The sequence below is a fragment of the Hakea prostrata genome, chromosome 1 (assembly GCF_041222555.1).
Source record: "Hakea prostrata isolate BN-2017 chromosome 1, UWA_Hpros_2, whole genome shotgun sequence".
In the NCBI taxonomy this organism is placed as follows: domain Eukaryota; kingdom Viridiplantae; phylum Streptophyta; class Magnoliopsida; order Proteales; family Proteaceae; genus Hakea; species Hakea prostrata.
Window position 1 is genome coordinate 68,081,368 of NC_142600.1, and position 12,165 is coordinate 68,093,532.

At 39.3% G+C, this 12,165-nt stretch overlaps 1 protein-coding gene across 1 annotated transcript; it reads left to right on the forward strand.

Moving 5' to 3' along the window:
- The first annotated feature begins 740 nt into the window (after window positions 1-740).
- LOC149029550 (protein NRT1/ PTR FAMILY 6.3-like) lies at window positions 741-3,580 on the forward strand. Its single transcript, XM_089150991.1, has 5 exons — window positions 741-1,011; window positions 1,099-1,276; window positions 1,379-1,418; window positions 1,524-2,092; window positions 2,530-3,580. The coding sequence occupies exons 1-5, from the start codon at window positions 885-887 to the stop codon at window positions 3,398-3,400; spliced, it is 1,785 nt and encodes a 594-aa protein (XP_089007117.1). The 5' UTR covers window positions 741-884; the 3' UTR covers window positions 3,401-3,580.
- Window positions 3,581-12,165: the final 8,585 nt, after the last annotated feature.

Genomic DNA, 12,165 nt, shown 5'->3' on the forward strand with positions numbered 1-12,165 from the left:
AAGTGCATCAATTGAACTCCACGGATTTTGATTATGTTTCTGTCAAAATAATTTTATAGTGGAATGTGATGAAATTGACCTGAAACCTAAATTTGATCAGATTTTTATGATTAAAAGTTGGCCAAACTTGAAGATCAGTAGATGCAGCCTTTTGGGTAAAAACCATCCAATCACTCTTTGTTTTTTTTTTGGGTAGAAACTATCCAAGACACTCATATTGATAGGACTTTTGCGCTGCTCACAAGAAATGTCCAACTGCCCTTGACTTCTCCCATTAAAGAATAAGAGTGAGAACAAAGATTTCTTGGAGTTTATTGTTTTATCATTGTGGGTGGAAGAGTTTACTTTTATTTTTTTCAAATTCTTTCATCCATGGATCCACTTAGTGTAAAACTACGTTCACAGACTATTTGAAGTTTGTAAGGGAGTGGGTTTTGGTCGAAAATGGTGAAGTTGGTGGAAATGGTCCTGTAGGGACGAAATTTCTTCTCTTAAGGAGACAATGTCTCTTTTAAGGAGGCAACAATGTACGTAGCTCATACTGTAGTAGTCTCTTGATTATCTACTACTTTTATAGCTTCTTGAAAAAGACAAGAAGGAGGAAGGCCCAGCAAAGCAAGACGAATGCATGGCGCACTAGTATGCCTGGTCTGCCTGTGTCTGTTGAAATGATTAATTCTTATATAATGGAGAGGAGAATGAGCAAAAGCACTGGCTGAAAGTGATATATTCATAGAAAATCAGCCTTGTTTCCTTGGTTCTCAACCAATTTATGCTCCCTGAATACTATAAATACTTCCTTCCTCTCTGTTTGTCTTCCATCTGTGAGTCACTGGTTTCCTTCTTATCTATTCCCTGGAACTACCACAACGACCTCACAGAAAATGGTGAGTGAAAATACTGATCTTCCTGAAACCAAAGCAGAGACTCTATCAGATGCTTGGGACTCCAAGGGCCGCCCTGCTGAGATATCCAAAACAGGCGGCTGGACTAGTGCAGCCATGATTCTTGGTCAATCTCCATCCCTACATCTTCTTCTTTTCCTGCATTTCTTCAACTAACGTTTAAGATGTTCACAGTTCTGAGTTTTTTATACAGGTGGGGAGATGTGTGAGAGGCTAACCACGCTGGGCATAGGCTTGAACCTGGTCACTTATTTGACAGACACCATGCATATGGGTAACGCCGTCGCTGCCAACACCGTTACCAATTTCTTGGGCACCTCCTTCATGCTTTGCCTACTTGGCGGCTTCGTCGCTGATACCTATCTGGGCAGGTTTGTAATTCTCATTCAAAACCATTAACGCTTCTCCGTTTCACGTACCACCTTCAATTAATAATGTTCTAAAAGATTCCCGCCCTCCTTCTACCGGCGCAGGTACCTCACCATAGCCACCTTCGCAGCAATGCAAGCCACAGTAAGCCAATTCAACTGTGCTTTAATTTTACTGTTTCTGCTATTACTTTCGATCACACAAGATCTTTCTGGGATCGATTGATTTATTAAAATCTGGGTTAATTAGGGAGTGATGATATTGACGATATCAACCGCGATTCCGAGCTTAAGACCCCCAAGCTGCGCCGCCGGTGGTTCCTGTGTCCCAGCAGGAGGATTACAACTGACGGTGCTGTACATCGCGCTTTATCTCACCGCTCTCGGTACAGGCGGTGTGAAATCAAGTGTATCTGGATTCGGGTCAGATCAATTCGATGAATCAAACCCGAAGGAGAGATCCCAGATGACGAGGTTCTTCAACTGGTTCTTCTTCTTAATAAATATCGGATCTCTAATCGCCGTGACAATCTTGTTTTACATTGAAGACAACGTGGGCAGAGACTGGGGGTATGGCATCTGCGCCGCAGCAATCCTAATCGGCCTATTCGTTTTCCTGTCCGGCACGAGACGGTACCGATTCAAGAACCTAGCTGGCAGCCCGATCAGTCACATCGCAACGGTGGCCGTGGCTGCATGGAAGAAGAGACATTTGCAGCTACCGTCCGATCCATCGCTCCTGTACGACATTGACGATAAAGACAACCAAGAGATACCAAAGACGAAGAAACAAAAGCTTCCACACACTAAACAGTACAGGTGAGTATTCTCAATGTTTCCTTCTTGGCTCCAAATCCTTTCCAGTCATTAGGGCATCAATCCTCCATTAGCTACTTAAATTGTCAAAAGAATAATCACCTTTTCTTTTTAAAAATATTCACTATTGTTGGATCCGTCAATACTTGTAGGGCTCTAGCCCCACATAAAGGATCAGGTCCCAAACAGTGGTACTTCATGAATTCGAAAATCGTGGGAATAATACTTTTTGGGTGGAACCCTACAGTGACTTTGATTCGGTCTTTATGCTAAAGTCTGAATGGTCAAAATTTAATTGAAAATTTTGATCTTGACCATTGATTGCTTTATTAGGTTTGATCTCGACTTTGCTGAAAATCTTGCATTTAGGAGTGGCATTTGAGAGTTGTATGGAGTTTGTGTTGAATCCTAATGTCAGTGTTTGGTTTGGTTGGTTTCAGTTTCCTAGACAAGGCAGCGATCAAGGAGGGTGATGCGGACCAGGGTTGGGGTGTGGTGAACAAGTGGCGGCTACAGACGTTAACAGATGTGGAAGAAGTGAAGATGGTGATACGAATGGTACCAATATGGGCCACCACAATAATATTCTGGACGGTGTTCGCTCAGATGACAACATTCTCAATATCACAAGCGACGACCATGGACTTACATATGGGTCGTTCGTTTCAAATCCCACCAGCTTCTCTAACGGTCTTCTTTGTATGCGGCATTTTCCTCACCGTCATTGTCTACGACCGTGTCATCGTGCCGCTCGCACGCCGCGTAACTCACAACCCACAGGGCCTCACCCCCTTGCAACGCATAGCGGTGGGCCTCGTGTGTTCCATACTTGCTATGGTAATCGGGGCGCTGACAGAGATGAAGCGGTTGAGAGAGGCGAGATCGCACGGCTTAACCGATAATCCAAAGGCCGTGATCCCTTTAAGTGTGTTCTGGTTGGTCCCACAGTTCTTCATGGTGGGGGCAGGGGAAGCCTTCACTTACATTGGTCAGCTGGATTTCTTTCTAAGAGAGTGCCCGAAAGGAATGAAGTCCATGAGCACAGGCATGTTTCTGACCACGCTCTCACTTGGTTTCTTCTTGAGTTCAGTGCTCGTCTCTGTAGTGCACAAGGTGACCAGCAACAGCAACCCATGGTTGCCAAATAACTTGAACCAAGGTAGGCTTTACAATTTTTACTGGCTATTGGCGATTCTAAGTTGTTTGAATCTGGGTTTCTATATCATAGCTAGTAGAGGGTATGTGTACAAGGAGCGTAGGTTAGCAGAGGAGGGGATTGTGTTAGAGGAAACTGACGTTTGTCATGCTTGATTGAGGGTTTTCTGGTTGCTGGCTAGGCCGGAGCCATTGTATTAGATGTATTTTATCAACCTCAGTATTTAGAAATGTTTCTTCAGAGGTTAAGCCACGTGTATAGTGGTTAGAGTTGATGTAATGTATAAATACCTTGTGCTATACGGTATCAAAATGAAATGGACATTTCAATCATGCATTCACATGGTATCAGGTCTGACCCACTCATTTTTTTTGGTTTTTGATTGTTGGTTTTCGTTATTGAGGGTTCTTGAAATTGATTCCGTTTCGATCCAATCTCTGCGTCTTCTTCGAGCTTTCTTCCATGGCGACTGTGCCTTCTGCTGTAGCCTTGTATCCTTATTTGAAGACACTCGAAACTTTGTTATTTTTTGTCTCACCTCAAAGAATTTAGACACATATTGTTAGAACAAACACCACGAAATTACGAATCGAAAATGAAACAAAAATAAAAATACACAGGGATTTAACGTAGTTCATACACTGATGTTGTATGCTATGTCCACGACAAAGAAGAAGTGTTTTCCATCATGTAGAAGAAAAACAGAAGGAGATTTCACAATTAATTGTCAAAAACGGCATTACAAGAACTTTCACCCAAAACCCTAATTGAAAATCTCAAATCTCTCAATAATGTGGTAGACATAAAATACATATATATAGACTCCAATCGGATAAATGGGTCGACCCATCAGCCCAATCCCTCCTCTTGCACCGCAGATATCTGTAAACGGGTCATTCGGGTTGCCCATCAAAATACATCGGTGCGGGTCCATCTTCCAAATCAAGTACAAGAATTTGAATTAAAATATAATACATATTCTTGCACTTGTTGGTATTTCTCATTGGAAAGTGCCTTGGGCCTGAGAACATGATCAAATTTTTCAATGGAAGTGAGACGGTTAGTTCAAGGTATCTTGGCTAGGTTCGAATTGATCACTTGGTCAAGGCATAGCTTGCTAGAACTCTGTCAAAGGGGTTCTCAGTCTTGCTGTTGGGGTCAAAAATGGTGGCTGACCTTTGGCAAATTCTTTTAGATGCTTACTTGCAAAACTTTGAGGCAAGGGATTCAACCTTTCAGTCAGTTACCCGACCCTCAATTAGATTAATTGTAAGGGTATAAAACATATCATACAATTAAATACTATATACGGACGTGCTTATGCGATGGTGCGATCTCACAATAACACCGGATTTTTTTGGCTAGGATTGATCAAACAGAGCCAACCATATATTAAGAGGCAAAAGAATCCTCCATTTTGTTGGATGCTATGAAAGAAGAATTTCAAGCTTTGGATAAGAGTGAGAAGTGGGATATAGTTTCCTTACCTGATGATAAGCAACCTGTAGGATGCAGATGGGTTTACAAAATTAAATACAAATGTGATGGCACCATAAAAAGGTATAAGATACAGTTAATTGCGAAAGGTTATACTCAAATGCATGGGGTACGTGGACTACAAACATGTTCTCTTGTAGCCAAAATGAACATTATTCGAGTTATTATATCAGTAGCGATTGATAAGGAATAGCCCTTGTTTCAGATGTACGTAAAAAATGTGTTCTTATAATGAGATGTTGAAGAAGAAGTCTATATGGAGACTCCCCCTAGACACCCCCTTGAAAAGGAACCAGGACTTGTTTGCAAGCTTCAAATTCTATTTATGGATTAAAGCAATTTCCCTACGTATGGCGAAAAATTGAGCTCTGACTTTATCGATTTCGAGTTCAAAATGGGAGATTCGACTCCTCATTATTTGTCAAGAACCATGGAGATTATCGTCTATGTTGACGATATCATCATTACTGGTGACAATATATCTAGAATAGAATCCTCAAAAGCAGCTAAGGAAAAAATTTGATATTAAAGATCTTGAAATTTTGAAATATTTCCTAGGGATTGAAGTTGTCAAGTCAAGCAACAAAATATTCATATATCAAAAGAAGTACATTTTAGATCTATTAAAGGAGACACAAAATCTTGGAGCCAAGCCAGCAAAGTGTCCAATGGATTATAAGCACAAGTTCAACATGTGGATATGGGTGCTGCTAATCGTTTACTACGTTACCTCCATGGCATTCCAGGACAAGTAATTCTTCTATCTACTAACAGTGAATTATCTCGTCGTGCTTATTGTGACTCAAATTGGGCAAGTTACCATATGACTCGGCGATCTACTACTAGATATTGTGTATTCCTTGGTTCCAGCCCTTTATCTTGGAAATCTAAAAAACAAGCCATTGTGCTCGCTCATCTGCTGAGGCTAAATATCATGCTATGGCTATCACTACTTGTGAACTCATGTGGTTAGTTACATTGCTTAAAGATCTTGGTGTTATGGTCCCTCGACCAATAGCTTTATTTTGTGACAATCAAGCTACTTTACATATTGTTACGAACCAAGTCTTTCACGAGCGCACCAAGCACATCGAGATTGATTATCATGTGGTTCGTGATCAGATGGTTTCGTTAAACCCACCTCCACCACTAGTGCTGCCCAAGTTGTTGACATTTTCACCAAAGCCTTTGGAAAAGAATTTTTTTCTCAGTCATAAAAGCAAGTTGGGAGTTCTTGATATTCACTCTCCAACTTTAAGGGGAGTATTAGGCGTGATAAGGATGATTTTTCATTATTTCCCTAGTTGTCTTTAATTTGAATTATTTCCATTCATCCATCCTCCCATTCGAATTATTTCCTTACCATCTTATCCTTCCATTTCATTAGTATACTAATTTGGCTTGATTGGTTTATCTATTGAAACTTTTCCACACAAACATTTCCATATGTTGTATTTTCATGTTTTATATATTTCTTTTATGTTCATAGTTACCTAACAGCATGGGATGTTTGTTGTCTATATATTTGAGGTTATCTCCTGAAATCATTAAACCATTTTCCTATTGAGATTTCGTCTTAATACGAGAAAATAAATGACGATGCCAATGTTGCATTCTCACACCCACTACTCGTTCATCTCACTGGTAAGGTTGTCAATTGTCGGTGGGTGGTTTTTGGCAGGGGCCAACGGTGGGTGATTTCCGAGTTAAACCAGGAGATGGGTGAAGAGACACCTACATGAAAAGGTATTCAGTTAAACAAGGGTACTTTAATAATTTTCTCTCTTTGAATCTCCAAGGGATGATATTTTGGTTATTTATTATTATGAGTTAAAATTTTTTTTAAAAAAATTTGTTATTATGAGAAAGGGTAGAATTAGTCTTTCTGAATTTTTGTTGCAGTGCCAATCCTGCATCACCTAACCCTAGTTCTTAAGGGGGCATTTGTAATTGATTTTTTCTTATCGATAGTAGATGAATTAATTGCATTGCAAAACCAAGGTTTATATGTAATTTATCCTTATTTTATACATTGGAAACCCAGAAACTATGCAGAAGCCCACGAGGCCCACGTTAGGAAGGGCCTCTCTTATCAGATGCTGTGACTGTGTGGTGGAGGAGAACAATACGGTGTGAGATTCATGGCTAAAAGGCCCAATGCTAAGGTGGTGGTGCCCATTGAACTTTGAGGATCCACTGATTGGGAAAGGACTTGCCGTTAGGGAGACTTTGGTGTGGGCTAAAAAACAAGAGGTACCAGTGTCTTGGTACAATCTGATTCTCTGGGCCTGATTAATCTAATTAAAGGCCTATAGGGGTGGAAATGGTTGTCTTTGACATTCATGTATTAGCATCTATGTTTTCTGATTGTAGTTCTTCCTTTATTCCTAGAGAAAGGAAATGTATTTGTCATTCTCTAGTCTTTATGGGACAACCTGGCCTCTATCATCCCCTCCGATTCGGGATTTTTGTGATTTGGATTCAGGGTGTTTTTCTTGCAGCCACGAATGAAATTACTTTTACAAATAAAAATAAAAATATTTAATGCATTACAATCATGGTACCTTGTGTCGGCGATTTTTCGCCGACATAGGGCGATATGTCGAGGTGTCCTGGGGAGCGCACGACACCCCCTGGCGACACCGACTTAACAATTTGTCGGCGATATATCACCTCGGCGATATATCGCCATATCGCCGACTTTTGGCGATAAATAGGGGGATTCGGGCGAATTTCACCTGAATTTCCCACTTGATTTTTTTACATTTTCTCTCTCCCTTCTCCAGAGCTTCTCTCTCTCATTTTTCGCACTTTTTACCATATTTTGGTGCGATCTTCAACATTTATGAATACATCTTGCTTCATTCTTGCCGGATATCATGTTGTTTCTGTCGATCAGGCGGTGTTTTTCACAGATCTGGGAGTTTTTTCATCAAACATATAACCATTCTTGGGGGCGGAAGATCACCGTTATAGAGGTGCAGTTAATGATTATCTGGAACACTATCAGTATCGTATGACATGGGATCATTATGTGGGATTGTTGGGGGAGCATCACTGGAGGCAGTCTGAGTCACAGGAATTCGATCCACCTAAGCACAGTACTTGGTATTGAGAGTTCGAGATTTTATATAGTTGGATCATTGGATGACTCTATGTATTTGTACTTTATATGGTTGAATGATTCTATGTATTTGTACAATGAATTGTAAACTTTAGATGATTTGGTTTTTATGAGTTTTTAGATTTTTAGTTTCGAGACTTTCGTCCGCATACAATAGGACATGGGTCAATTAAGAACATTAGTTTAGGTGATGTTTTAGGTCAAAATAACACTTCCAATGTGTTTATTGGCCTCAAATTAGGCTGTACATCAAATTTTAGGTTAAAATGACCTGAAATACCCTTCGAAACAGGGGTTCAATTTTTCATCGAACCCCAACCAAAAGTCGCCCGAGTCTCCGGGTCCAACACGGCGACATGGGCCGACATGTCGAACCTTGATTACAATCGGACAATGTATATGAATCAATATAAATGAAATTTTTTACCAAAAAAAATATACATGTATAAATAGAATTTATAAATTTTATAAATGTAAAGTAAAATTATAGTGTTCTCTTCATTTTTATAACAGTATCATGGATAAAGAAATCTTCCAAACCCCTCCCTCTGGACAATGCCCACCCTTCCACCTCCTCTCTGGACAACCATGCTCGCTCTCCACTCCACTCTAGCCTCGGCTTGTTCTTCTCTCGTCGAGTCATTTTCCCACTCGGCCAAGCATGGTTGCCCTCGACGACTTGGGGTCGTCTTCTACCCTTCGATTAGGGTTTTCCCTCTTAACCTGTGATTAGGTTCTCCTACATTTCCCTTAAGGGTTTTTTCGTGGCACTTGGACCATTTTTTTCTTCTCTGTCTCGACGATATCAAAGAACGCCGGACTGCTTACAGGTAAGTATTTCCCCAGAAACGGCTTCATTTTCCCTCTTCATTTTTGTAAACTCTTAACTTTTCACACAATTTTCCTTTTGATGGCTTCTTCCATAGTGTATCACAATAGTTTTCTCATCGATTATGTATCACAGAGACTGATTGAACATCTATAGATAGTTTTCCTCTGTTTTCCTCTTTTTTCTCAATCGTTTTCCCTTTTTTTCTCTTTTCTAATATCTTCATCTCTGTGGAAATGGTTCTCTGTTTCTCGGATTTTCCATGATCTTCTTAGTTGCAGAATTTTTTAATCACATAAATGTTTTTATCTATTTCCTTTCTATCCCCGAAATGGTTCTAGTTTTTTTCTTTTCCTGGTTTTTTAAGGAAGTAGTTGATGTTAACTTTTTGGAATTTTAATGTTGTAAATTTTATGTTGCTCTATTTTGTTTCATTATTCTCTCCTCACCCATTTTTCCTTTGTTTTTGTTCTCAACTGTGATTGTATCTAATGTTGCTGTAGGTAGTATGTGTTTTTGTTATATTTATAGATTTTCATGTATATAATTGTGAGCACTCTATTTCATTAGCCATTTTGATCTATCTTTTTGGTTTATCTTGTGTTTTTATCTTCTTTTGCTTCAACATGGTATGTTTTTTTCTCTGCTCTATTAAGTGGTTCTGTCTACAAGTTTTCTCGGTTTGTTTCTTTCTCTTTTATTAGGTTGCCGTAGATGTTTTGGTTATCATAATGCATTGTAACTGTAGAATGTTAATTTATTTTATTTTCAATTCCTCAAATCTTGGCTATGTATGTTGGAGGTCGATCTACAAGAAGTTCTAAGGAATTGTCAGGGACTTGGCCCAAATCAACCCCCAAGATCTTCATGAGGCTATTAGCATGGAATTGTCAGGGACTTGGCCCTCCGCTAATTCAACAATAGTTACAAAAGCTCTGTAGGAAAATTGGGTCAAGCATAGTCTTTTTACTTGAAACCAAACATCAAAATGCTGGAATTTTTAAAGCTTCAAGGAAACTTAGGTTTGATAACTATTTTTGTGTGGATGCAATTGGCAATTCAAGCGGAATTGGTATAATGTGGAATGGTAATATTTCTATCACAGTTCTTTCTTCTTCTTCCTCTTCTTCTTCTTCTTCTTCTTCTTCTAATATTGTGATTTGCTAATTGGGGTGGTTTCTTTTGGTGTAAAGTTTCACCTGACACTCATTTATGGACACCTCTTGGTGGAGCAGCGAGCAAGAATTTGGGATGAATTTACACATTTTGGATCAATCTATAAGTTCTCCTTGGTTAGTTCTAGGTGATTTTAGTGAAATTTTTCATAATGATGAGAAGTTAGGAGGTAGACCTAAACCCATAATGCCTCACCAAAGGATCAAGAATTGCACAAATTCTTTAAGATTATGGAGTAAAGCTACTTTCCATAATGCCTCACAAGAAATTTTTAGATTATCCCAATTGTTGGAAGAATGCCTGACCAAATTTGTTTCTGAAAAATCTGCTAAGGAAGAAATTGAGCTGAAAAGAGAAATTGAGAAACAACTATTAGCAGAAGATAAATTTTGGTGCCAAAGATCTAGAGTCCAATGGTTACAAGAAGGTGATAGAAACACCAAGTTCTTCCATGCTTCCACTGCACAAAGGAGGCAGGAAAATTCTATCACAAAACTTAAAAACCATCTGGGTAACTGGTTGTCTGAAGACTCTCAAATCAATTATGCAATATGGTCACACTTCAATTCCCTTTTCACCACTTCTCACCCTATCCCCCCCCCCCCCGAGAGTTTCTCATTAGCACTCCTGCATACATTACAGCTTCAGATAATTCCCTTCTTTGCTCACATTTTTCTCCTTATGAGATTAAAAGAACTTTGTTTCGAATGAAGGGTACCAAAGCTTCTAGATATGATGGGCTCCCTGCTAGATTCTTTCAAAAGCACTGGGATATCATTGGCAATGATCTCACCCTTGCTGTGCAACACTTTTTTAAATGGAGGATTTATGCTGCGAAGTCTTAATAAAACCATTATTTCCCTGATTCCCAAAAGAACCCACCCTCAGGATGTCTCTCACTTTAGACCCATCAGTCTATGCACCACTCCGTATAAAGTCATAGCAAAATATTTGGCTAATCGATTAAAACCCATCTTGAGGTCCATTATTAGTCAAACTCAAAGTGCATTTGTTCCAGGTCGTGCCATTTCTAATAATATATATCTTGCTCATGAGTATTTACACTTTATGCGTAAATCCAAATCCAAATATGGATATATGGCCCTTAAACTAGATCTTTACAATGCCTATGATAAATTAGAGTGGTCATTCATTAAACATACTTTGAGACATCTAGGGTTTGATTCTAAATGGGTTCAGTGGGTCATATAGTGCATCACCACTGTTGAATATCAAATCAAAATCAATGGTGCCCTATCCAAACCTATTGTGCCACAAAGAGGGATTAAACAAGGATGTCCATTAAGCCCTTACATTTTTATCTTCTACCAAAAGACTTTTTCATAAAAGTTTAGTTCCAATCTAGGTATCCCTCAACTACCTGGTTTTAGGCTTTCCCGTCTTGCTCCAGAAATTAACCATCTCTTTTTTGCTGATGATAGAATGATCTTTTCACCTGCATCTATTTCTAATGCATCACAGATAAGTGTTTTGTTGCAAGATTATAAACAAGTTTCTGGCCTTCACATCAATCCTGAAAAGTCTGTTGTTCTGTTTAGCACCAGAACCCCTCATGACCTCCGAACTGATATAGTTTCTGCTTTTGATATTAAAGAGGTCAATTCTCATGGAACCTATCTGGGTCTCCCTTCCTCTATTGGAAAATCTAAAGTGCAAACTTTCTCTTTTATTTTGAAGCGTCTAGATTCTAAATTATCTAGGTGGAAGGGGAAATTGCTTTCTCATGCAGGGAATGAGATATTAATCAAAGCAATAGCTTTTGCTCTTCCTATCTGTGCTATGTCGTGTTTTCTCATACCCAATGAAATTTGCAAACAAATGAATCAAAGGATCCGACAATTTTGGTGGAAAAATGATCAGGGAAAAAGCATTCATTGGAAAAATGGGAAACCCTGTACAAGGGCAAAAGAGATGGAGGATTGGGGTTCAGGGATGTACATTGTTTTAACAAAGCTCTCCTTGCCAAACAAAGTTGGAGACATTTAATCAATCCAAACTCATTATGGGCTCAGGTGATGCATGCAAAATACATTAAAGACATTCCATTTTTTGAATGTCGTGTCCCAAATAATTGCTCATGGGGTTGGAGAAGTATAATGTCTGGAAGGGATATTCTCAAACACGGCATTATTAGGCAAGTGGAAAATTGTGCTAATGTGCATATTTTTAAGGACCCATGGCTTACCTCTTTGCCTTTCCATGGTATTAGTAGTGCCTCTTTGGGACATAGTCCAATTTGGGTGTAAGAGCTTATTGATTGGGACACTTGCCAT

Coding starts and splice junctions, on each gene's coding strand:
- LOC149029550 (XM_089150991.1), top strand. CDS start 885: ATGGTGAGTGAAAATACTGATCTTCCTGAAACCAAAGCAGAGACTCTA. Junction 1,012..1,098: donor TAGTGCAGCCATGATTCTTG/GTCAATCTCCAT, acceptor TTTTTTATACAG/GTGGGGAGATGTGTGAGAGG. Junction 2,093..2,529: donor CCACACACTAAACAGTACAG/GTGAGTATTCTC, acceptor GGTTGGTTTCAG/TTTCCTAGACAAGGCAGCGA.